Below are 27,367 nucleotides of genomic sequence, written 5' to 3'. Positions count from 1 at the left end.
CCCGAGGAAGTGCATGAGGCGTCTTAAGGAATGCGACTGACTTTGAAGGAGAGCCTGCACCCCAGTCTGTAGAGACCGCTGCTTGTCCAGCGGAAGCTTCACTATCGCTGAGAGAGTATGAAACTCCATGCCAAGATACGTTAGTGATTGGGTCGGTGACAGATTTGACTTTGAGAAGTTGATGATCCACCCGAACGTCTGGAGAGTCTCCAGTGCAACAGTCAAGCTGAGTTGGCATGCCTCTTGAGAGGGTGCCTTGACCAGTAGATCGTCCAAGTAAGGGATCACCGAGTGTCCCTGAGAGTGCAAGACTGCTACCACTGCCGCCATGACCTTGGTGAAAACCCGTGGGGCTGTCGCCAGACCAAATGGCAGAGCTACGAACTGAAGATGGTCGTCTCCTATCACGAAGCGTAGAAAGCGTTGGTGCTCTGTAGCAATCGGCACGTGGAGATAAGCATCTTTGATGTCTATTGATGCTAGGAAATCTCCTTGAGACATTGAGGCAATGACTGAGCGGAGGGATTCCATCCGGAACCGCCTGGCGTTCACATGCTTGTTGAGCAGTTTTAGGTCCAGAACAGGATGGAATGAGCCGTCCTTTTTTGGCACCACAAAGAGATTGGAGTAAAAACCTTGACCTCGTTCCTGAAGAGGAACAGGGACCACCACTCCTTCTGCTCTTAGAGAATTCACCGCCTGCAGAAGGGCATCTGCTCGGTCGGGATGTGGGGAAGTTCTGAAGAACCGAGGCGGAGGACGAGAACTGAACTCTATCCTGTACCCGTGAGACAAAATGTCTGTTACCCACCGGTCTTTGACCTGTGGCAGCCAAATGTCGCAAAAGCGGGAGAGCCTGCCACCGACCGAGGATGCGGAGGGAGGCGGCCGAAAGTCATGAGGCAGCCGCCTTGGAAGCGGTACCTCCGGTTGCTTTCTTGGGGCGTGAGTGAGCCCGCCAGGAATCAGAGCTCCTTTGCTCTTTCTGAGTCCCTTTGGACGAGGAGAATTGGGGCTTGCCCGAGCCTCGAAAGGACCGAAACTTTGACTGCCACTTCCTCTGTGGAGGTTTGCTTGATCTGGGCTGGGGTAAGGAGGAGTCCTTACCTTTGGACTGTTTAATGATTTCCGCCAATTGCTCACCAAACAGTGTCTCCAGATAATGGCAAGCTGGTTAAACATTTTTTAGAAGCAGAATCTGCTTTCCATTCTTTTAACCACAAGGCTCTGCGCAAAACTACAGAGTTGGCGGATGCCATTGAGGTACGGCTCGTAGAGTCCAGTACCGCATTGATAGCGTAGGTCGCAAACGCAGACATTTGCGTAGTTAGGGACGCCACTTGCGGCACTGCTGGACGTATGAGAGAGTCCACCTGTGCCAGACCAGCGGAAATAGCTTGGAGCGCCCACACGGCCGCGAATGCTGGAGCAAACGACGCGCCGATAGCTTCATAGACAGATTTCAACCAAAGGTCCATGTGTCTGTCATTGGCATCTTTAAGTGAAGCCCCATCCTCCACTGCAACTATGGATCTAGCTGCAAGCCTGGATATTGGAGGGTCCACTTTTGGACACTGGGTCCAGCGTTTGACCACGTCAGGGGGAAAAGGATAACGTGTATCCTTAAGGCGTTTAGAAAAACGCTTGTCCGGATAAGTATTGTGTTTCTGGATGGATTCTCTGAAGTCAGAGTGGTCCAGAAAAGTACTCAATTTACGCTTGGGATACAGGAAATGGAATTTCTCCTGCTGGGCAGCTGCCTCCTCTGCAGAAGGGGCTGGGGGAGAAATATCCAACAGCCTATTGATGGCCGCTATAAGGTAATTTACCATGGCGTCACCATCTGGCGTATCCAAATTGAGTGCGGCGTCAGGACAAGACTCCTGATCACCCACCTCTGAGTCATCATATAGAGACCCTTCTCGCTGAGACCCTGATCCGCGTGATGACGTGGAGGGTCTCTCCCAGCGAGCTCGCTTAGGCGGACTGGGACTGTCATCGGAGTCAGAGCCCTCAGCCTGTGATGCCTGGGACCCCCTTGAATTACGGATTAATTCCAGCTGAGGGGGGCCGGGGAAGATAGACACAGCAGTGTCCATGGTCTGAGCAACTGGCCTGGACTGCAAGGTTTCCAGGATTTTTGTCATAGTCACAGACATTTTATCAGCAAAAACTGCAAATTCTGACCCCGTCACCGGGGCAGGGTTCGCAGGCGACTCTGCCTGGGCTACCATCACCATAGGCTCTGGCTGACGAAGTGCCACTGGGACTGAACATTGCACACAATGAGAGTCGTTGGAGCCTGCTGGTAGATTAGCCCCACATACTGTACAAGCAGTGTAAGCAGCCCTTGCCTTGGCACCCTTGCGTTTTGTGGATGACATGTTGTTGTCTTCCCAGAGCAATATAGGGTATACAGCCAAGAAGCGACCGAACAGTGCAGTATATATATATATATATCTGGTACAGAAATACAATACAACACTGTGGCACTAGTGGGGCCAGCACTACTGTGCTGCTTACCGCCCGCCAAACGCGGGTGTGTGGTCGCCAGAAATCCCTAGTCTGGGTCTCCCAGAGCCTGTGTCCGTCCTCCAGCCAGACTGCATGGAGGAATGGCTGCCGGCGTCTGTGGAGGGGGGGGGGCGGGCCCTGGGCGTGCTCAGACTAAAAGCGGGAAACCTGCGTCCCCCTGTGCCTAGTGAGAGGGCTGGAGCATGTAAATAAGGCTCCAGCCCTCGGCGCTGACGATTGCACAGCGTCTCTCCCTTTCCCTGATTGACAGGGAGGGGGCGGGAACGAAGCGGAGCTAGGCCGCAAAAGCCGGGGACTAAAGTTATAAGCGCCGCCGCCGTAAAAGCGCGGTCGGCGCTAAGTCCCCGGCGCACTACAAGTCCCATCCGCGCCGCCGCTCCAAGAGTGGCCGGCGCGGTAGTTCCCATCACCTGAAGTCACACAGCCGAACTGCTGTGACTCAAACCCAGCGTGCAACGCTACTGTCCCCGGCGCACTAACACACCCAGCAAGTCTGGCGTGTGCGTGCCTGCCTGTACGGGGACACAGAGTACCTGAAAGTTGCAGGGCCTTGTCCCTGAACGGTACCCCGCTCCGAATCCAGCAGGTTCACTGGGTCTGTGGATGGAGCCCGGCCTCAGGGCTTGGGGGCCGGTAAGATCCCACTTCCGCAGAGCCCCTCAGGGGGATGAGGAAGGAAAACAGCATGTGGGCTCCAGCCTCCGTACCCGCAATGGGTACCTCAACCTTACAAACCACAAGTGGGGTAAGAAGGGAGCATGCTGGGGGCCCCATATGGGCCCTCTTTTCTTCCATCCGACATAGTCAGCAGCTACTGCTGACTAAACAGTGGAGCTATGCGTGGATGTCTGACCTCCTTCACACAAAGCAGAAAACTGGTGAGCCAGTGATCCCACTGGGGGTGTATAGCCAGAAGGGGAGGGGCCTTACACTTTTTAGTGTAATTGCTTTGTGTGGCCTCCGGAGGCAGTGCTATACACCCAATCGTCTGGGTCTCCCAATGGAGCGCCGAAGAAAATAAGTAGTCACTGGGCCATAGATAACAAAAATTGAGAACACTACGAAGTCACGGAAAATGGCGTAAAACCCCTTAGCTAAAAGGTAAAGCTATTCATGTTTGGTGTCTACAAACTTGCACCGACCTGAGGCATCACACCCACACATCAGTTTTACCATATAGTGAACACAGTGAATAAAATCTCAAAAACAATAGTGCAATTGCATTTTTTTTTTTTTTTGCAATTTTTCCACATTTGGAATTTTGCAGTTTTCCAGTACACTGTATGATAAAACTCTTGATTTAATTTTAAAGTACTGCTTGTTCCGCAAAAAACAAGCCCTCACATGACCATATTGACCGAAATATAAAATAAAGTTACGCCTCTCGGAAGAAGAATGGCGAAAAAAAACAAAAACAAAAGCTGAGAGCGAAAAATTGGCCGGTCGTGAAGGGATTAATATCAGGATTATACAGCCACTTAGACATTATATTAGTTACACCAGTCTCATCAGGTCTTAAGCGGGCTTTACACGCTACAACAAATCTAACGATGTGTCGGCGGGGTCACGTCGTAAGTGACGCACATCCGGCATCGTTAGTTACATTGTAGCATGTGAAACCTCTGTGCGATTGAACATAAAACCGTTCATCGCACGCACATCGTTCATTTCCTTAAAATTGCACGTCGGGTTGTTCAATGTTCCCGAGGCAGCATACATCGCAGTGTGTGACACCCCGGGAACGATGAACAGATCTTACCTGCGTTCCGCGGCAATGCGGAAGGAAGGAGGTGGGCGGGATGTTTACGTCCCACTTAGCTCCGCCCCTCCGCTTCTATTGGCCGGCTGCCGCGTGACGTCGCTGTGACGCCGAACATCTCTCCCACTCCAGGAAGTGGATGTTCGCCGCCCACATCGAGGTCGTATGAAAGGGTAAGTACGTGTGACAGGAAAAAGAATTTTGTTTACTTACCGTAAATTCTTTTTCTTATAGTTCTGTATTGGGAGACCCAGACCATGGGTGTTTAGCTTCTGCCTCCGGAGGACACACAAAGTACTACACTTAAAAGTGTAGCTCCTCCCTCTGAGCTTATACACCCCCTGGAGAGCCAGTCCTAGCCAGTTTAGTGCAAAAGCTGAAGGAAAATAGCCACCCACAAGTAGAACCGAGCAAGAACCGGAACAACCGGAGACTCTGTCCACGACAACAGCAGGTGATAACACACGGAACTAGAAAATTGCCAACAGGCAACAGGGAGGGAGCTGGGTCTCCCAATACGGAACTATAAGAAAAAGAATTTACGGTAAGTAAACAAAATGCTCTTTTTCTTTATCGTTCCTATGGGAGACCCAAACCATGGGACGTTCCAAAGCTGTCCCTGGGTGGGAATAAACAAAAAAAACTTAGAAGTAGGCGGAGCCTAACTTCACAAGTGGGCGACAGTCGCCTGAAGGATGCGTCTGCCCAAGCTCGCATCTGCCGAAGCATGAGCATGCACTTGGTAGTGCTTCGAAAAGGTATGCAGGCTAGTCCAAGTGGCAGCCTGACAGACTTGTTGAGCCTGGTGCCTAAAAGCCCAAGAGGCACCGACAGCTCTGGTCGAGTGTGCTTTGATCCAGAGTATGCAGCGCTTTCTCAAAGCGATGAACAGGGGCCGGACAGAAGGAAGGCAAGGAAATTTCCTGGTTAAGGTGGAAGGGAGAGACCACCTTAGGAAGAAAGTCCGAAGTCGGACGGAGAACTACCTTGTCTTGGTGAAAAACCAAAAAAGGTGACTCCGAGGAGAGCGCAGCCAAATCAGAGACTCTCCTGAGAGAAGTTATGGCAACTAGAAAGGCCACCTTTTGAGAAAGACGATACAAAGAAACCTCCCTAAGGGGCTCAAAAGGGGGTTTCTGCAATACCGTGAGGACCAAGTTAAGGTCCCAGGGATCCAAGGGCCGCCGATAAGGCGGAATGATGTGAGACGCACCTTGCATGAAGGTGCGGACCTGAGCCAGCCGGGCGAGACGCCGCTGGAACAGCACTGATAGAGCTGAGACTTATCCCTTGAGAGAGTTGAGGGACAGTCCTAGCTGCAGACCGGACTGTAAAAAAGACAGAAGGGTCGGCAACGAGAATGGCCAAGGAGGATGGCCGGAAGAGCGACACCAGGACAGGAAAACTTTTCCAAGTCCTGTGATAGATCTTGACGGAGGAAGACTTACGGGCCCGAGTCATAGTGGAGAGGACTTCAGGAGGAATACCAGAAGCCGTCAAAATCCAGGACTCAAGAGCCACGCCGTCAATTTGAGGGCCGCAGAATTCGGGCGGAAAAACGGACCTTGCGAGAGTAGGTCTGGACGGTCCGGAAGATGCCACGGCATCTCTACGGACAGATGGAACAGGTCCGGATACCAAGCTCGCCTGGGCCAGTCCGGTGGAATGAGGATGACTCGACGGCCCTCCAATCTGATCTTGCGCAGGACTCTGGGCAAGAAAGCTAGAGGGGGAAACACGTAGGACAGACGAAACTGGGACCAATCCTGAACCAGAGCGTCCGCGGCGAAGGCCTGAGGATCGTGGGAGCGAGCCACGTAGACAGGAACCTTGTTGTTGTAACGGGATGCCATTAGGTCCACGTCCGGAGTGCCCCACTTGCGGCAGATTGACTGAAACACTGCCGGGTGCAGGGACCACTCGCCACTGTCCACGGATTGACGGCTGAGATAATCTGCCTCCCAGTTTTCTACGCCTGGGATGTGGACTGCGGATATGGGGGACTTGGAGTCCTCCGCCCATTGAAGAATGCGTTGGACCTCCAACATTGCCAGGCGGCTGCGTGTTCCGCCCTGGTGATTGATGTAGGCAACCGCTGTCGCGTTGTCTGACTGGACTCGAATGTGCCTGCCAGCCAACAGGTGGTGAAAGGCTACGAGAGCTAGAAGCACGGCTCTGGTTTCCAGCACATTGATTGAAAGGGCTGACTCGGACGGAGTCCAAGTGCCCTGTGCTCTGTGGTGGAGATATACCGCTCCCCAGCCGGATAGGCTGGCATCCGTGGTGAGAATCACCCAGGACGGAGTCAGAAAGGAGCGCCCTTGGGACAGGGAGAGGGGCCGAAGCCACCACTGAAGAGAGCTCCTGGTCTGTGGCGACAGAGCCACTAACCTGTGCAAGGAGGAAGGCCGCTTGTCCCAACAGCGGAGAATGTCCAGCTGCAGAGGGCGCAGATGGAACTGGGCAAAGGGAACCGCCTCCATGGACGCCACCATTTGACCCAGCACCTGCATCAGGCGCCTGAGGGAATAACGGCAGGGCCTCAGAAGAGAGCGCACCGCTAGCCGAAGAGACTGCTGTTTGACTAAGGGCAACTTCACAAGTGCCGGCAAAGTCTCGAACTGCATCCCTAGGTACGCGAGACTCTGGGTCGGAGTCAGGGTGGATTTGGGAAGATTGACAAGCCACCCGAATTGGGCTAGAGTGGCGAGAGTGAGCGAGACACTCTGCTGACAGTCTGCGCTGGATGGACCCTTGACCAGAAGGTCGTCCAGATAAGGAAGCACTGCCAACCCCTGGAGGTGCAGGACCGCAATCACTGCCGCCATGACCTTGGTGAATACCCGAGGGGCCGTGGCTAACCCGAAGGGGAGAGCCACGAATTGGAAATGATCCTCTATCGCAAAACGTAACCAATGCTGGTGTGAAACTGCAATTGGCACATGTAGATAGGCATCTCTGATGTCGATGGACGCCAGGAAATCCCCTTGGGTCATAGAGGCAATGACTGATCGCAGAGACTCCATGCGAAAATGCCGCACCCGGACATGCTTGTTGAGAAGCTTGAGATCCAGGATGGGCCGGAAGGTACCGTCCTTTTTTGGAACTAGGAAGAGGTTTGAGTAAAAACCTCTGAACCGTTCTCGAGCAGGAACTGGTACAATCACACCGTTTGCCTGCAAGGATGCCACGGCCTGCGAGAAGGCGGCGGCCTTGGAGCAGGGGGCAGTTGAGAGAAAAAAATCTGTTTGGCGGGCTGGAAGAGAACTCTATCCTGTAGCCGTGAGATATGATGTCTCTCACCCACTGATCGGAGACTTGCTTTAACCAAGCGTCGCCAAAGTGGGAGAGCCTGCCACCGACTAAGGACGTGGCTGGAGCGGGCCGAGAGTCATCAGGAGGCTGCCTTAGTGGCAGAACCTCCTGCGGACGCGCTTTTGTGCGCCAGTTGGATTTCTGATCCTTAGCTGAGTTAGCGGACGAGGCGGAAGGCTTAGAGGATGACCAGTTGGAGGAACGAAAGGAACGAAACCTCGATTGATTCCTACCCTGGGCGGGTTTCCTGGTCTTTGTTTGTGGCATGGAAGTACTCTTCCCGCCAGTAGCTTCCTTAATGATTTCATCCAGCTGTTCACCAAACAGCCGTGAACCAGCAAAAGGGAGCCCAGCAAGAAACTTCTTGGAAGAAGAATCTGCCTTCCACTCTCGAAGCCACAAAATCCTGCAGATAAGAGAATTAGCTGAAGCCACCGCAGTGCGGTGAGCAGCCGCTAGCATTGCAGACATGGCATAAGATGAAAAACCTGACGCCTGAGAGGTTAAGGTAACCATCTCAGACAGATTCCTTGGTGAGGGAATGCATCTCCTCTAGAGAAGCAGAGATGGCTTTGAGAGCCCACACTGCTGCAAAAGTCGGGGAAAACGTGGCCCCCCGCAGTTTCATACACAGATTTGGCCAAAAGGTCAATCTGACGGTCAGTGGAATCCTTAAGTGAGGTGCCGTCAGCCACCGACACAACGGTCCGGGCTGAGAGCCTAGACACCGGAGGGTCTACCTTTGGGGAGTGAGACCACTCCGAGACCACCTCAGGTGGAAATGGAAACCGGTCATCAGAACCACGCTTTGGAAAGAGTTTGTCAGGGCAGGCCCTGGGTTTGGTCACAGCGGTCTGAAAACTGGAGTGGTTAAAGAACACACTCTTCACTCTCTTAGGCGAGGTAAACTGATGTTTTTCTGCCAAAGAGGGTTGCTCATGTGAGACTGGCGGATTGAGATCCAGCACAGAATTAATAGAAGCAATCAAGTCACTAAGATCTGAGTCACCCTCAGAGAAATCGATGGGATACATAGCCTCCGAGCCACCCGTGAGGGCATCCTCCTCATCTTGCGAGTCAGCTCTTGAGACAGAGCCATGGGATGAGGAGGGGGAGGAAACCCTGCGCCTTCTCTTAGAAGGACGGGGTCTGGGACCAGATGATGAATCCTCCGTGAGCTCCGATGGACGGAGGTCAGAGGATAGGAATACTCTGTCAAGAGTATTAGAGGCACCCTGTGAGGAGGGCTGATGCATATTTAAAAGTCCTGGACAAAAGTCCCATGAACTCAGCAAATGACTGGGATATGGACCTAGAAAAGGACTCTACCCAGGCTGGGGGTTCAGCCACAGGTGCAGCAGCAGGCTTAGAGACGACTGGGGGTGAGACTCCAGGCTGTGGCACCGCCAAGTTAGAGCAACCATCACAGTGTGGATAAGTGCTCGGCTCAGGCAGCAGGAGCTTACATGCAGTGCATGCAGCATAAAGCTTTGGAGCCTTGCTCCTTGTGTGAGACATGCTGCTGGAGTGGGGGCTTTGCAGAGAATGAACCCCAGGGAGAATATACAGAGGTCCACAACCGGAGACTGGGTGTGGCTTCCCAGACCGCTGGGTGCGGTTGTTGTGTGCCCTCCAGATCCTGAAGCCCGGTCCCCCAGTGCACAGCACCTCAGCAAAGATGCAGAGTGCAGAATGTCCCAGAGCAGAGTAAACTCTGCGTGAGAAATGGCCGCCGGAGCGAGGAGAGGGGGCGGGACTAGGGGGCGTTCCTATAGGAGAGCGGGAACTGGAGGGCTATAGAGACCTGCAGGGGAGGAGGGACGCCCCAGCAGTGGGGAGTGACCCTCCCCTGTGCAGGACGGCCGCCGGGAGGAGCCGTGCCTGTCCCTCTGCATGAGTGACATGCGAGGGTAGTTAACAGAAACTAGTCCTCCGGCAAAGCCGGGGCCTAAATTTAAGAGGCGAGGCCGACGCGCAGGCACCATCGGCGCGGTTCTCGGGCGAAAGCTAGAGAACCCGCCGGAAATGCCAAAATAAATACATTCAGCATACTCTCCCCATACAATAAAGAACAGGGACCCCCAACACATAAACGTCTCAGGTATTTAGCTGCTGAGACGCAGGGCCAGGTCCCTGGGGATGAGTGTTCCGGGCCAACAGGATCCTCAAGGGGCTGTGGATGGAGACCGGACTCCTGCCAGGCATGGAGACAGTGCTGGCTCCCACTTCAAGCCAGAGCCCAGGAGGGATGGTGAAGGAGCGCGGCATGTAAGGCTCCAGCCTTGGAAATCAACCTTAACAACACCGCCGACATAGTGGGGTGAGAAGGGACATGCCGGGAGTCCAGACTTGGACCCGCTTTTCTTCAAACTCTTTCCAAAAATCAAACAAATCAGATGAGAATGCATGTGTGGATGTATGCCTCCTGAACACAAAGCAATAAACTGGATAGGACTGGCTCTCCAGGGGGTGTATAAGCTCAGAGGGAGGAGCTACACTTTTAAGTGTAGTACTTTGTGTGTCCTCTGGAGGCAGAAGCTAAACACCCATGGTCTGGGTCTCCCATAGGAATGATAAAGAAATAATAGTTTGTGCGACACGGTCAACAAATTGAACGTGCCGCACATACGATGGGGGCGTGTCACATCGCATACGATATCGTACGTGATATCGTAAGGTGTAAAGCAGGCTTTAGACCTATATGATGTTTGCAATGTCAAATATGTTGGTAGATTCATGTTAACGTTGATTACTAGATTCCTACACATTAAGATGTATCTCATAGGAATAATATATACTGGGGGGCGTGACCGGATGCTGAACTGAGTGGACGTCTGAGACTGGTGCTCCCTGACCACCAACCTTAAAAGCGGCTCAAAGCAAGGCAATCGGACCGGAGGAGGCTGTAAATCACAGACAAGTGCAGCTTAAGTGCAGGGGAACAGATCGTTATAGACATGGTGCGGGGGAGTAGCTACTACCAGCTAGTAGATGCGCATAATGAGGCGGACGAGGAGAGTACAGCCCTAAAACTGAAAATAGCGGATCTCGAAGACCGATCCAGACGCAATAACTTACGTTTCAGAGGGATTCCTGAGAACGTGCCCGCGGATGCACGGACAGAGTTCCTAACGGACTTTTTTACAGCACTAGTGCCGTCAGCAGAGCAGAGGGATCTACTGATTGATAGGGGGCACCGGATCCCTAAACCCAAATCCGTTCCCAGCTCCGCACCACGGGACGTGATCGCCAGACTGCATTTCTATCATTTTAAAGAGGCAGTAACCAAGGCGGCGGCAGCAAACAAGCAAGAACTTCCAGAAAGATTCCAGAACATCCTGGTGTTCACCGACCTGTCTGCGGACACTCTGAATAGAAGGCGGGAATTCTCATCAGCAACCAAGATCCTGTGGGAACATAACATCACCTACAAATGGGGACACCCGGTTAAGCTCATCGTGACGAAAAATGGAGTCACACACGTCCTCGTGTCCCCCAGAGAGGCTATGACCCTGCTCCAAGACTGGTCCCTGACATCTGTGGACGAAGACACCAGCTCCCCGCTGAAGAAGACCCCCGATGCTGAACAAGGAATGGTCCTGAATAGGGACACCTTCATGCCACTTTCTATTTCGATGCCACTTTCTATTTTGATGCCACTCTTTGTTTTGATTGGCAGGTTGGAGGGGCACGAGAATAAACGTTTAGTTTCTCTCTCGTTTTATTCTCACCCCCCACTGATATTTGATAGGGACGAATATCCAGTTGGTTCACGTAGAACCGGACTCTGAATTGTAACCTGTTGTAATTACTGTATGCACCCTAACCCTTTGCTTACCTTACCATTACCTTGTACTTCGTGACATATTGATTTTTGTTTTCTTCTCTCATTACTATATCTGATGGTATTTAAAATTTCAACTATTAATGTGAAAGGTTTGAACAGCCGCTTTAAGAGATCATTATTGTGGAAAGAGGCCCAGACGCTTAAAGCGGACATATTGTGTGTCCAAGAGACTCACCTAAACAGAGAGGACGCACATAGGCTAAAACATCAACACTACCCCCACATCTATGCCTCACATGCAGTGAAAAAGAAAAGAGGCGTAACGATTGCGATAAAGGACACTATAGCATTCCAGCTCATTGATAAAATCCTAGATGACGAGGGCAGATGTGTGATACTTATATGCAATATCAATAATAAGACGTACACAATCACATCTATATACGCACCCAATTCAGAACAAAATCACCTTTATTAGAGAACTCATGACCAAATTATCCAAAATAAAACAAGGATTGCTACTAATCTGCGGAGACTTGAACACAGAGCGCTAGAGTCTTTAAATTTACCAAAATATAAACATACCCCATAGACAACATGATACAAATGTATAAAACATTTTATTATTATTATAGTGCACAGGGTATTACAGTACATACAATCAACAATCATGTAAACCAGATTTTGAGTAAGTGAAGGAAGAGGGGAGACCCCCACGTGACCCAGGGAGTATATCAAAAGTTATATCGGACCTGCTAGACCAGATAGATATAGATCATATTGTAGCAACCACATGCTCACAAAATGATCCTAAATAGAGGCAAACACATCCATTGTGTCACTAATTCACAGGACCCATAGCCTAGGCCTATGGCCTTAAATCAGGTCATGACTCGGAAGGCCCATAGTAGGGCTGCACAGTGGATGGGATGTACCTTAGGGCATAATTAACATTCAATGCAAAAATACAAATGTAGAAAGATAAAGAGTGCCCCAGCAGTATCATATTAGTCAATCATTTAGTGAAGCATGTAGGCTTACCACACACAAATTAAGCGTCCGAAGGTCCTGGAGGACACGTGGGGACCGACGTCCCAACACGTGTTTCGTTACAATACTTCGTCGGGGGACGATGAATAAAAGAGTGCCAGGAGTGGAGCTTAAAAGGGGGACCCTAATTGGTAACACGCCTCCATTTCACCACGTGCACCGGAGTGGGTAACCGCTGCAGACCGCGCCGTGGCTCGGTGTCGGCGGCCGGAAGTCGACGGAGCGAAAGCTTCCGGTGACGTCACCGTGCGATACTTCCGGTATTCCGCCGCAACAAGCGTTGCCACGGACGCGAATCAACAGGCGGAACCCACTGCAGTGCTAGGTAAGGTGGACCTGCCCCTATGAGAATACCAATCCCACCTCCATAATCCCAACATGGCGGTGTGATATATAGTACACAGAGACATATGTATATGTACAAAAACACTTAATAATACCGTCCGGGAAGACATATTATAGAGTACATACATATCAAGCATTGTTTATGTACAATAGAAAGAAGGAGAATAAATAAAAAAAAAAAAAAAAAAATCTGCGGAGACTTCAATATCGTCCCGATCCCCAATATAGACAAATCCTGGTGCTCCAAAAAGACATCCCAGTCCCATGCGCTGTCCCAATGCCTCCTGTCAGAAGAATTGTACGACACGTGGAGGGTCCTTCACGCCTCCGAATGGGACTACACATTTTACTCACATCCACATAAAACATACTCCAGAATTGACCTAATAGTGGTGGATAAATCCTGCAAAATGTACAATCGGCCCAAATAGGGAACATAACCTGGTCAGACCAAGCTCCTATGTCATGCCAAATGAGACATATAATAACCCAACATATTCCCCATGGAGAATTAATAACCACTTAATATCCTCAGATAGTATCAAATCCCAAATCAAAGACCTGTTACAGGAATATTTTGACATTAATAGCACCCCAGACATGTCCCCGACCACAGTGTGGTGCGCCCACAAGGCGTACATAAGAGGACGGCTAATACAGATAGCAGCACAACACAAAAAGCTAAGAATGCGACAGAGGAACTTCACAAAAGTATAGCATCATTAGAGGATGCCCATAAAAACAGCCCCTCACCCGCACTATATAAAAACCTACAAAAGGAAAGATACGACCTATACCAACTACTCCAATATAAACACGAGCACAACATGAGGAGAAGCAAAGCCAAATATTACTGGCAGGGAAACAAGGCGAGCAAAATACTAGCCATTAAAATCAAAGCCAGACTAACAAAGCAAAGGATAGCTCATATACAAGACGCCCAAAAGAACAAAGTATACAACCCTAAAGACATCGCCAACACCACAAAGACGACAACCTCACCCCACAACCCAGCGCTGAACTCATTAATAACTTCCTAAATAGTATATCACTACCCAAAATCCCAGAGGACAAACTGACAGCAATAAACCAACCCATAAGCCAAATAGAAATCCAACAAGCCATCCAAACATCTAAGAATAACAAATCCCAAGGACAGGACGGGATAGCGAACGAATACTTCAAGACATTTCATCAAATATTGTCCCCACACCTATTACTAGTCTTCCAGAATATATTTGAAACAGGCCAAATATGAGATGAGATGCTACAGGCGACCATAGTCCCCCTCCCCAAACCAGGTAAAACCCCCGACCAAACCAATAGCTTCAGGCCGATATCCCTACTGAATACCGACCTCAAGCTCTACTCCAAAATCCTGGCAGGTCGGATCTCCGGTGTAATCCCCTCCCTGGTGCACAAGGACCAGGTTGGGTTTATCAAATCCAGACAGACGCTGGATGGCACCAGACGGATGATTGACCTCATCAGTGTGGCGAGGAGAGGCCGGACGCAGTCTCTGCTCCTAGCACTGGACGCGGTGAAGGCCTTCGATCGGGTGCATTGGGGCTATTTGAGGTTCTAACCAGAGTTGGATTTACTGGCAGCATTTTTAATGCAATTACCTTATTATACTCTCATCCATCAGCGTCAGTTTTTGTCTCTGGAATGATGTCAGACAAGTTCCCTGTCACAAATGGGACGAGACAGGGGTGCCCGCTATCGCCCCTCATATTCGCCTTGGCGATTGAACCTTTAGTGGAAAAAATCCGATCTCACCCAGTAATATCAGGAATCCAGGTGGACCGGACAGAACACAAAATAGGTCTGTTTGCGGACGACATCATTCTAGTGATAAACCCCACAGAGTCATTACCGGCAGAAATGCAAATCATTGATCTGTTCTCTAGAATCTCATATTATAAACTAAACACGTCTAAATGTCAGGTATTAAACCTAACCCCATCCACAACGTACCCCAAAAAATTCCAGAACAAGTACCCCTTCAATTGGAATAACGATACCATTGAGTATCTAGGTATCCAGCTAACACTCTCGGCAGATAAAATGCCCTCTCTGAATTATGAGCCCCTGAAGAAAAAAATCCAAGCTGACATATTAAGAATGAAGAAACACGAGCTATCGTGGATGGGCAGGATCGCATCAGTGAAGATGTTCATTCTCCCGCAGATAATTTATCTGTTCCGTAATCTCCCCATCATATTCCCAATAAAAATACTAAAAGAGATACACGCTATCCTTTCCAAACATGTTTGGCAGGGAAAACAGCCCAGAGTCCAGGCGGACACACTCTACACCCCTATAACTAAGGGGGGCCTGGGATACCCCTCAGTGGTCCGCTACTACAGAGCCGCACTATTCGAGCAGCTACGTTTCATGTGGAACAATGACCGGCACTGGATAGCCATTGAGTAATATCTGATTGGAGCCAGCAGCGTCTCAGCCTTTTTCCATGCACACCACACTTTAATCCCTGGTAGGAATTGTAACATATCCCCAACCACAGATGCAATCCTGGAGCTATGGAAGAGGTTAACTAATAAATTAGGCCTTATACAAATCGCACTCCTTAAGGCCCCCATAGAGACACTGGAGCATTGTATCCCTGACCTAAAGCTTAAAAACTGGAAACTATGCCAAATCACATCTATTGGGAATCTGTATGATGGGGAGGAACTAATCCCCTTCTCATCATTGCGAGATAGATACAATATACCACAAAGGGATTTCTACAAATATCTGCAGATCCGACACTTCCTATATGGAAGGAAGAAGATGATTGCACCGCCATCTAAGCTGTACTCTATGGTATTGAACCCCACCGCACAGATGAAAGCATTGTCTATAAGCTATGATTGTATGCTAGAGAATACCCTGCCCTCGCTAACCACATACCTGCAAAAATGGGAAAGAGACTTACACTGTACCTTCACACCAGATCAATGGCGAGCATCCTTCCTAATTATTGGAAGCCAATCTAAATGCACTAACCACATAGAAAACGCAAGGAAACTATTATATAGGTGGTATCTCACCCCCCATAGACTATCTAAGATGTTCCGCAATTCCCCAGACACGTGCTGGAGATGTGGAGACCCCGGCGCAGACATGTTACACATATGGTGGAAATGTAGTAATGTCAGACGTCTGTGGGAAGCAATAAATCATTTAATATTTCAGATTTGTGGTGTAGGAATAACGCTATCCGCACAGCAGGCGCTGCTCGCCATCGATCTGGACTCACTCCCCTACGAGATCCGCACCGCACAGCAGGCGCTGCTCGCCATCGATCTGGACTCACTCCCCTACGAGATCCGCACCGCACAGCAGGCGCTGCTCGCCATCGATCTGGACTCACTCCCCTACGAGATCCGCACCGCACAGCAGGCGCTGCTCGCCATCGATCTGGACTCACTCCCCTACGAGATCCGCACAGTGATTGTACATATCATTGTGGCAACAAGACTCAAAATCGCAAGTTACTGGAAAAACCCCCTATGCCCCGCATTAACCGAAGTCATCTCACTGATCAATGAGAACTGCCTATCCGAGAAGATAGTCGCTTCATCCAACAATAACAGCGCTATTCTATAAGAAATGGAACTACTGGTTATCCTTCCGATTAAATACTGTTATCAAATGAAAATGCAGATGTATATATGGAGAATGTGACCCGGAAATTGATGTGATATCACCATTCCCCCATCCCCTTCTCCCCCTCCCTTGTTTAATACCCATATTATTGTGATTTTTGTTGATAATGTGATGACAATATGATGTATGATGTAACATCTGACATTACTAATAAAAAGTTATGGTTTAAAAAAAAAAAAAAAGGAATAATATATACTTTATGAAGGGCTTAAGTACCTGTTTCCATTGCTGCCTTTACAAATTCTATCATGTCCTTCCACACAGCATGAAGAACAACGCCTGAAAAGCAGAATTATAGTGAAACCATGCACTTTTATATCGAACCCCCCCCCCCCCCCCCCCCTTCAAAATCTCATTCAATTTCGTACGGGGGAAATACGGAAAGTCTAGTTTACCTGAGGCATCTTTTCCTATGGTAATGAAGCCATCCTGCACCGCACCAAGCAGGCTGCTAGCGTGCTTACTGAAGAATGACGAGCTGCTGATCAAGCGATGCTGGAGGGGCTCTGCAGGAAAGAAAAGCAAAAGTTCAAAATCACATCATTACCAATAAGCTGAGAGATGAGCAGAAGGTCACACACTTACCGAGACTGAGCCCCAGCTTGTGCCGAGCGGCAAACTGACCCACCGCCGGACCCAGGAGGAAATGCAGCATCATCTCAACGCCCAAGAGGTGCACGGATGGAAACGCAACACTCGCCAGAAGGCTGGAATTTAAGTTCATCTTTGGGGTTGTTGGACTGCCGAAGGGAAAGTTTCCTAAAAACAGTAGATAAAGAAATGAGAAGTTAGGTTACGTTAAGGGTAAGAAGTTGGAAACTCTTCATTTCAGAACACTGCAAAGTAAAGTGACTTCACAGCGCAAGATATGCTCTGGTGAATTGAGGTGTTGGGACTGGATGCGGAGCAGTTCGTTCTTTGCCGTCTCTCAGTCGCTTCACTGGGGACACAGTAATCACGGGGGTATGCCGCTCTCCCAAAGAATTATAGAAGGCATCTCCTCGGCTGCAGGCACAGCTTAGCATAAAGAGGGAGATACAAACCTGTTTCCCCACCTAACAGTCTGCCTGGGGTCTGACCATATCATATGTGGAAGGCCGGACCACAGTACCTCGCTGCAGTCAGCAATCCAGACAAGTCAATCCTTGCTGTGTGTCCTGCTCGTCTCCCAAAGTGTTGCAAAGACTGATCTTGGACCCCACAACCAAGCCTCTTTATGACAGGCGAGTATAAATCCCTCTTACATCCCCTGCGTTGAGCTGGCTTCTTAAGGCTACTTTACACATAGAGATAAATCTGCGGCAGATCTGTGGGTGCAGTGAAATTGTGGACAATCAGTGCCAGGTCAGGTTTGTGGCTGTGTACAAGTGGAACAATATGTCCATGATTTCACTGCAACCACAGATCTGCCAAATAAATATTTATCTCTGTGGGTAAAGTGGCCTTTAGGCTGCATTCACACTTGCGTTGCTTTGTATCTGTCACAAATCATTTGTGTGACTGATGCAACGGATGCATTGCAGATAGTGGCACAACTGCTGTGACTGATGCTGCAAAAAAAAAAAAAAAAAAAATATTTTTTTTAACTGTTTTTACCTGCGACAAGCTTTTCTGAACGATCAGCCGATCGCTCACAAAAGGCAGCTGTTATGATTCAGGGACCGAGGAGGATCAAAAAGGTAACAGAGTGGCAGGAAACTTAACGGACTGCAGACCTAATCCTGACACACAACTAGAAGTAGCCGTGGGACGAGCCTACGATGACCTGGACGCCTCAACACAGCCAGAGAACTAAATCTCACAGATAGAAATATAAGAAAGCTAATCTGCCTCGGAGCAGTCCCCAAAGATAGATAGCCCCCCACATATAAAGGCTACGGTGATATAGAAAAACACAATACAAAGCCAGAAAAAACAGATTCAGCAAAGGTGGGGCCCAAACTATCTTTATAGGAAAGAGCACTGACTGCAGCCGTAAAATCCCTAAATATATACCAGCACTACTGATATGGAAAAATCCTGAGGTCACACAACCTTTCCCCCACTGTATCACCACTCAGATGTTACTGGGATCCAAAAACACCAATACAGATGAGGGAATGAATTCATACCAAAGCATGACAAACACAAACCTTGCAAACTCATGGCGCTAAAGTATTCAGACACTCCCAGCAGAGAATGACCCAATTCCACCAAGAGCTCCACACAGACAAAATAGGAATCAAGCATTAGTATCAAAGCAGAGAAAGCAACAAGAAAGTGGAAAACAAGAAGCAGAGGTACAAAAACCACTTATCTGAGAGGAGTTCTGGTAGTGAGCAGAGCTTGTTACAGAATGTCCTAACACACAGGAGACACTCATCACCGGCAAGTAACAAGAGAAAGCTACTAAGTTATACAGTCCCAGTCTGACCCCGATTGCCAGTCCTCTGCAGATGTGTCGCTTTCATTCCACAAATCAACTGCACCGCCAGCACTGACCACAAGAGGGAGCCCCAAACTGGAAAACATTCACAACAGGTGGCCCGTTGCTTACAAACGGCGGGCCCATCAGCTGATCGCTCACAAAAGGCGGCCGCTGGGCGATCAGCTGATCATTCCTGCTGCTGGAACTGAATTTACAGTCCATCATGGTTTTTACTGTGAGCATGCTCACAGTAAAACTATTCGCAGCACACAAAATAACGTTACAGTGTGCGCTCCTACCGCCTGACGGTCAGTCAGTAAACAACTGATCCGTCATGCGGCGACTGCAACGCAGCACCATCAGTCACAATCCGTCACTGATAGAAGTCTATGGGGAAAAAACGGATTCCTGCAATATATTTTGCAGGATACCGTAATTCCTCAAAGCAACAGATTGTGACTGATGCAAAACAACGCAAATGTGAAAGCAGCCTTAGCGGCTGTGTGCTCCGACATACCTTCCCACGGCATTTTACATTCAGATCTTCCCTTGGTCAGTCCTTCCCTAGTGCCCGTGTGTCCCTTCGCTACTGTCCCTGTTGCAGCCTAGCCGGTCATGCGCCCATTTCCGCAGCCAGCCAATCTGGTTCTCTTCTCGCACTCCAGCTTGCCATATTCCCTCCAGGGATTCCCCATTTCTGAGCAGACGGCATTGATCACCGTCCGCTCCAGGGGCCCGCTACAGAACAGGTTACTTCTTCAGGACCGGGCAGGCTGTCTGCCTGCTCAGACCGACAATCACGCAATTTCACAATCACAGCATTTAGCTCTCGTATCACCCGTTTTCTCCCTCAATCGTGTCTTACCATAGAAAGTCCAGCCTGCGTATCCCTCCTCTTCTCTAGAGAGGCACTCGTCTCTTTCCGTAGTAAATCACCTGGTTGTGTTGCTTTGCTATGACGTCCATTGAGTTTGGTGAGGTCTGTCCCCGACAGACACACAAAGCACCTACATCTTTGGTATGCATTGGATCACAGCTAAGGCAAGGCCCTTCTATATTTCCCTTCCTGGGCATTTCTTCTACCTTGCCCTCTCAGCCAAATATCTTAGAAAGCCAATGGATTTTCTTGCCTTCGACTGGACCACTGAGAAGAACCTTGTTGACCCCTTTCAAGGTTCTCCCCCATTAAACCTATTTCTCGTAGCCTTTATGGGGCAACAGAAAAGCCCACCCTTATGGCCTGTCAGGATTTTTTATTTCCATTGAGACAAATCACTTCTTGCTCTTAAAATAATCAGCGATCCAACAGCCGGGTCCTCTGCTCCTAAATTTACATTCTACAACGCCACTGCAAATTTATGTGTGGACTGGGCCAAAGTCTTTAGTCACTGGGCGAATGCAGGCAGGTCCAGTGACCCAACATCCACACAAGTAATAGAGGACGAAATGTCACTGGCACAGCTGATCTCTCAACTGAGAAGGTCCATTGGAAAAAAAAATAAATAAATAAATAAAATACACACCTTAAATTGCATTTAGCTGCTGCAAACCAAAAAAGAGAATTTTGTTTACTTACCGTAAATTCTTTTTCTTATAGTTCCGTATTGGGAGACCCAGACATCGGGTGTGTAGCTTCTGCCTCCGGAGGACACACAAAGTACTACACTAAAAAGTGTAGCTCCTCCCTCTGAGCATATACACCCCCTGGATAACAAGATCTAGCCAGTTTGGTGCAAAAGCTGAAGGAGAATAGCCACCCACAAGTAAAGACAGCGCAAGAGCCGGAACAACCGGAGCCTCCGTCTACAACAACAGCCGGTGATAACACGCGGAACAAGAAACTGCCAACAGGCAACAGGGAGGGTGCTGGGTCTCCCAATACGGAACTATAAGAAAAAGAATTTACGGTAAGTAAACAAAATTCTCTCTCTTTATCGTTCCTATGGGAGACCCAGACATTGGGACGTCTCAAAGCAGTCCATGGGTGGGAATAAACAGAAAACTGAGAAGTAGGCGGAGCCCAACTTCACAAATGGGCGACAGCCGCCTGAAGGATGCGTCTGCCTAAGCTCGCATCTGCCGAAGCATGAGCATGCACTTGGTAGTGCTTTGAAAAGGTATGCAGGCTAGACCAAGTGGCAACCTGACAGACCTGCTGAGCCGTAGCCTGGTGCCTGAAAGCCCAAGAGGCACCGACAGCTCTGGTAGAGTGTGCCTTGATCCCCGGCGGGGGAGGCACCTGAGTACACTGGTAGGCATCGGATATGGCCGACCTGATCAAACGAGCTAAGGTCGGCTTAGAAGCCGAGAGGCCCCTACGCCGACCTGTGGTTAGAACAAAAAGAGACGTGCACCACCTAAGAACAGCGGTGCGAGACACATAGATCCAGAGCGCCCGCACCAGATACAGAGTATGCAACGCTTTTTCAAAGCGATGAACAGGAGCCGGACAAAAGGAAGGCAGGGAAATGTCCTGGTTAAGGTGGAAAGGAGAAACCACCTTAGGGAGAAAGTCCGGAATCGGACGGAGAACCACCTTGTCTTGATGAAAAACCAAAAAAGGTGACTCCGAAGAGAGCGCAGCCAAATCAGAGACTCTCCTGAGGGAAGTTATGGCCACTAGAAAGACCACTTTATGAAAGTCGAGACAAAGAAAGCTCCCTAAGAGGCTCAAAGGGGGGTTTCTGCAAGGCCGTGAGGACCAGATTGAGGTCCCAGGGATCCAAGGGCCGCCGGTAAGGCGGAATGATGAGAGACGCACCCTGCATAAAGGTGCGCACCTGAGCCAGCCGGGAGATACGCCGCTGGAACAGCACTGACAGAGCTGAGACTTGTCCCTTGAGGGAATTGAGGGATAGTCCTAGCTGTAGACCGGACTGTAGAAAGGACAGAAGGGTCGGCAAGGAAAAAGGCCAAGGAGTATGGCCGGAAGAGCGACACCAGGACAGGAAAATTCTCCAGGTCCTGTGATAGATTTTTGCCGAGGAAGACTTCCGAGCCCGAGTCATAGTGGAGATGACTTCAGGAGGGATACCAGAAGCCGTCAAGATCCAGGACTCAAGAGCCACGCCGTCAATCTGAGAGCTGCAGAATTCTGGCGGAAAAACGGACCTTGTGAGAGAAGGTCTGGACGGTCCGGAAGATGCCACGGCACCTCTACGGACAGATGGAGCAGGTCTGGGTACCAAGCTCGCCTGGGCCAGTCCGGTGCAATGAGGATGACCCGCCGACCCTCCATTCTGATCTTGCGCAGAACTCTGGGCAAGAGAGCTAGAGGGGGAAACACGTAGGACAGACGAAACTGGGACCAATCTTGAACCAGTGCGTCCGCTGCAAGGGCCTGAGGATCGTGGGAGCGAGCCACGTAAACCGGAACCTTGTTGTTGTGCCGGGGTGCCAATAGATCCACTTGCGGAGTGCCCCACTTGCGGCAGATTGACTGAAACACTGCCGGATGCAGGGACCACTCGCCACTTGTCCACGGTTTGACGGCTGAGATAATCTGCTTCCCAGTTTTCCACGCCTGGGATGTGGACTGCGGATATGGTGGACTTGGAGTCCTCCGTCCATTGAAGGATGCGTTGAACCTCCAACATTGCCAGGCGACTGCGTGTCCCGCCTTGGTGATTGATGTAGGCAACCACTGTCGCGTTGTCTGACTGGACTCGGATGTGCTTGCCCGCCAAAAGGTGGTGAAAGGCTAGGAGAGCCAGAAGCACAGCTCTGGTTTCCAGTACATTGATCGAGAGGGCTGACTCGGACGGAGTCCAAGTGCCCTGAGCTCGGTGGTGTAGGCATATTGCTCCCCAGCCGGATAGACTGGCATCCGTGGTGAGGATCATCCAGGACGGGGCCAGGAAGGAGCGTCCCTGAGACAGAGAGGGGCTGAAGCCACCACTGAAGGGAGCTCCTGGTCTGTGGCGACAGAGCCACTAGCCTGTGCAAGGAGGAAGGCCGCTTGTCCCAACAGCGGAGTATGTCCAGCTGCAGAGGACGCAGATGGAACTGGGCAAAGGGAACAGCCTCCATTGACACCACCATCTGACCCAACACCTGCATCAGGCGCCTGATGGAATGACGGCGGGGCCTCAGCAGAGAGCGCACCGCCAGATGGAGGGACTGCTGTCTGACTAAGGGCAGCTTCACAAGTGCCGGCAGAGTCTCGAACTGCATCCCCAGGTACGTGTGCCTCTGGGTCAGAGTCAGAGTAGATTTGGGCAGATTGACAAGCCACCCGAATTGGGTTAGAGTGGCGAGAGTGAGCGAGACACTCCGCTGACAGTCCACGCTGGATGAAGCCTTGACTAGCAGGTCGTCCAGGTAAGGAATCACTGCCAACCCCTGGAGGTGCAGAACCGCAACCACTGCTGCCATGACCTTGGTGAATACTCGAGGGGCTGTGGCTAACCCGAAGGGGAGAGCCACGAATTGGAAATGTTCCTCTCCGATTGCAAAACGTAGCCAACGCTGGTGTGAAACTGCAATTGGCACATGCAGATAGGCATCTCTGATGTCGATGGATGCCAGGAAATCTCCTTGGGTCATTGAGGCAATGACTGATTGCAGAGACTCCATGCGAAAATGCCGCACCTGAACATGCTTGTTGAGAAGCTTGAGATCCAGGATGGGCCGGAAGGAACCGTCCTTTTTGGGGACTAGGAAGAGATTTGAGTAGAAACCTCTGAACCGTTCCCGGGCGGGAACCGGTACAATTACTCCGTTGGCCTGCAAGGATGCCACGGCCTGAGAGAAGGCGGCGGCCTTGGAGCAGGGGGGAGTTGACAGAAAAAATCTCTGTTTGGCGGGCTGGAAGAGAATTCTATCCTGTAGCCGTGGGAGATGATATCCCGCACCCACTGATCGGAGACGTGTTGAAACCAAGCGTCGCCAAAGTGGGAGAGCCTGCCACCGACTAAGGACGTTGCTGGCGCGGACAGATAGTCAAGAGGAGGCTGCCTTAGTGGCAGCAGCTCCTGCGGTCTTCTGTGGACGCGCCTTTGTGCGCCAGTTGGATTTTTGGTCCTTGGCTGAGTTACTGGACGAGGCCGAGGGTTTAGAGGACGACCAGTTGGAGGAACGAAAGGAACGAAACCTCGACTGGTTCCTACCCTGGGCAGGTTTCCTGGTTTTAGTTTGTGGCATGGAAGTACTCTTCCCGCCAGTAGCCTCCTTAATAATTTCATCCAGTTGTTTACCGAATAGCCTGGACCCAGCAAAAGGGAGCCCAGCAAGGTACTTCTTTGAAGAAGCATCTGCCTTCCACTCTCTAAGCCACAAGATCCTGCGGATAGCGAGGGAATTAGCCGAAGCCACCGCAGTGCGGTGAGAAGCCTCCAGCATGGCAGACATGGCATAGGATGAAAAAGCTGAAGCTTGGGAAGTTAAGGCAACCATTTCGGGCATAGATTCCCTGGTGAGGGAATGCATCTCCTCTAGAGAAGCAGAGATGGCTTTGAGAGCCCACACTGCTGCAAAAGATGGGGAGAACGAGGCCCCTGCCGCCTCATATACAGATTTGGCCAGAAGGTCAACCTGGCGGTCAGTGGAATCCTTAAGAGAGGTGCCATCAGCCACTGAGACAACGGTCCGGGCTGAGAGTCTAGACACCGGGGGTCTACCTTTGGTGAATGAGCCCACTCCTTGACCACCTCAGGTGGAAAGGGAAAACTGTCATCAGAACCACGCTTTGGGAAGCGTTTGTCAGGACAGGCCCTAGGCTTGGTCACAGTGGCCTGAAAACTGGAGTGGTTAAAGAACACACTCCTTGTCCTCTTAGGCAAGGTAAACTGGTGCTTTTCTGCCAGAGAGGGTTGCTCCTCTGATACTGGCGGATTGAGGTCCAGTACAGAATTAATGGACGCAATCAAATCACTAACATCTGCGTCACTTTCGGACAGATCAATGGGGCACATGGAGGTAGCGTCCGAGCCCCCAGTAAAGGCATCCTCCTCGTCCTGCGAGTCAGCTCGTGAATCAGAGCCGCGGGACGAGGAAGGAGAGGGAACCCTGCGTCTCCTTTTAGGAGGACGGGGTCTGGGACCAGATGAGGAATCCTCTGTGAGCTCCGCTGAGAGGGCCCTAGCAGCAGAGGCGCCCTGAGAAGGGGGCTGATGCATGCTCAGCAAAGTCCGGGACAGCTGTCCCATGGAGTCGGCAAAAGACTGGGAGATAGACCTAGAGAAGGATTCTACCCAAGCCGGGGGTTCAGCCACAGGGAGCAGGAGCAGCCGGAGGGACCACTGTGGGTGCGATTCCAGGGTGAGGCATTGTCAGGTTAGAGCAGGCATCACAATGTGGATATGTGCTCGGTTCAGGCAGTATGAGCTTACATGCAGTGCATATTGAGTACAGCCTTGCAGCCTTGCTCCTCGTGTGAGACATGCTGCTGAAGTGGGGGCTCTGAGCCAGAATGACCCCCAGAGAGTATATCAGAAGGTCCACAACCGGAGGTTGTGGCTTACCAGCCCGTTTGTGTGCCCTCCAGATCCAATAGCTCGGACCCCCAAGCAGCTTAGCAGGGATGCTGCAGCCAGCGCTGATCCAGAGAAAAACCGCTGAGAAAATGGCGCCAGAGTGAGGAGAGGGGGCGGGACCTGCTCAGAGCGGGATCTGGAGGGCCAAGGAGATTTACAGGGGAGGGGACATGTACTCAGAGAGGAGTGTCCCTCCCCTGTGCCGAACGGCCGCTGGGTGGAGCCGCCCTGTCCCTCTGCATGATTGACATGCGAGGGCAGTGAAAATCGAAAGTAGGCCTCCGGCGAAGCCGGGGCCTAAATTTAAGCGATGCAGCCGGCGCGCAGGCACCATCGGCGCGGTTCTCAGGCGACAGCCAGAGAACCGTCCGGAAATGTCACAAAAGTTACACAGCACACTCTCCCACCATAATAAAGTACCGGGACACCCCAAATATAAACGTCTCAGGTACTTGGAACCCTGCGTCTCAGCAAGCTAAGTCCCTGGGGATGAGTGCTCCGTCCAGCAGGATCCTGAAGGGCTGCGGATGGAGACCGGTCTCCTGCAAAGCAAGGAGGACCGTGTTGGCTCCCACTTCAAGCCAGAGCCCGAGGGATGGTGAAGGAGCGTGGCATGTAAGGCTCCTGCCTTGTAAATCAACCTTAACAGCACCGCCGACACAGTGCGGTGAGAAGGGACATGCCGGGAGTCCAGGCTTGGACCCGCTTTTCTTCAAAAACTTTCCAAAAATGAAAAAATCAGATGAGAATGCATGTGTGGATGTGTGCCTCCTGAACACAAAGCAATGAACTTGTTATCCAGGGGGTGTATATGCTCAGAGGGAGGAGCTACACTTTTTAGTGTAGTACTTTGTGTGTCCTCCGGAGGCAGAAGCTATACACCCGATGTCTGGGTCTCCCATAGGAACGATAAAGAAAGTACAGATAGCACTAAAAAAAAAAAAAAAAACAAACGGATTTTTGTGTACTCACCGTAAAATCGTTTTCTTAGCCATCATTGGGGGACACAGGACCATGGGTGTTATTCTGCCTATCCATAGGAGGACACTAAGTAGATGCAAAAGCATAGCTCCTCCTCTGCAGTATACACCCCCTGGCCAGGCAGCCTCAGTTTTAGTACACAAGCAGTAGGAGACAAACAAAACTGTAAAAACTTCGAGAGGAACATGAGAAAAGAAGAGTCATAACCAAATAAGGTACTGAGAGAACCAAGGCCCAACAGGGCAACAGGGTAGGTGCTGTGTCCCCCAATGATGGCTAAGAAAACAATTTTCCGGTGAGTACACAAAAATCCGTTTTTCTCTGACGCCTTATTGGGGGATACAGGACCATGGGACGTCCTAAAGCAGTCCATGGGTGGGAAACAAAGAAGACAACACAACCCAAGGACTAGGAACCAGTCCTAGGCAGCCTGGAGCGCCTACTGAGAGAGGTGCTCTACTGCCGTTTGCAGAATTTTCCTACACAGATTTGCCTCAGTTGAAACCTCGGTATGGACTCTGTAATGCTTTGAAAACGTATGTAGCCTAGACCAGGTCGCAGCCTTACACACCTGTTTCACTAAAGCCTGATGCCGAACGTCCCACGAAGCGCTAACTGCTCGCGTGGAATGAGCCCGCAGCCCACTAGGAATGGGCTTGAGTTGCAAGCGGTAGACTTCCTGGATTGCAGAGCGAATCCAGCGAGCCAGAGTCGCCTTTGAAGCTGCTTGTCCCTTCTTAAGCCCCTCAGGAATGACGAACAAAGAGTCCGTTTTCCTAAAGGGGGCTGTCCTGGATATGTAATATCTGAGAGCTCTGACGAGGTCTAACGAATGCAGAGACCTTTCCACCCTATGAACTGGGTGTGGACAAAAAGGAAGGCAGAACAAATGTCCTCGTTCAAATGAAACGGGGTAAGAACCTTTGGAAGGAAATCCGGAAGGGCGCGCAGAACCACCTTGTCCTGGTGAAAGATCAGAAAAGGTTTGCGGCAAGAGAGTGCTGCTAGCGCCGAAACCCGTCTGAGGGACGTAACTGCCA

The 27,367-nt window shown here is 50.6% G+C and overlaps 1 protein-coding gene across 2 annotated transcripts in view; it reads right to left on the bottom strand.

The window, feature by feature from the left end:
* Positions 1-27,367, bottom strand: part of RIF1 (replication timing regulatory factor 1) — a 234,742-nt gene that overhangs the window by 116,118 nt on the left and 91,257 nt on the right. For both annotated transcript variants that reach the window (XM_075317188.1, XM_075317189.1), the window contains exons 12-14: positions 17,052-17,225; positions 16,862-16,972; positions 16,683-16,745 (exon numbers count right to left, since the gene is read on the bottom strand). In XM_075317188.1, coding sequence (XP_075173303.1) covers positions 16,683-16,745; positions 16,862-16,972; positions 17,052-17,225 — 348 coding nt within the window. The remainder of the gene's footprint in view (positions 1-16,682; positions 16,746-16,861; positions 16,973-17,051; positions 17,226-27,367) is intronic.

Source organism: Anomaloglossus baeobatrachus, chromosome 7 (genome assembly GCF_048569485.1).
Source record: "Anomaloglossus baeobatrachus isolate aAnoBae1 chromosome 7, aAnoBae1.hap1, whole genome shotgun sequence".
NCBI lineage: Eukaryota > Metazoa > Chordata > Amphibia > Anura > Aromobatidae > Anomaloglossus > Anomaloglossus baeobatrachus.
Note: the sequence above shows the minus strand (reverse complement) of the source record. Positions and strands in the feature narration are given on the sequence as shown.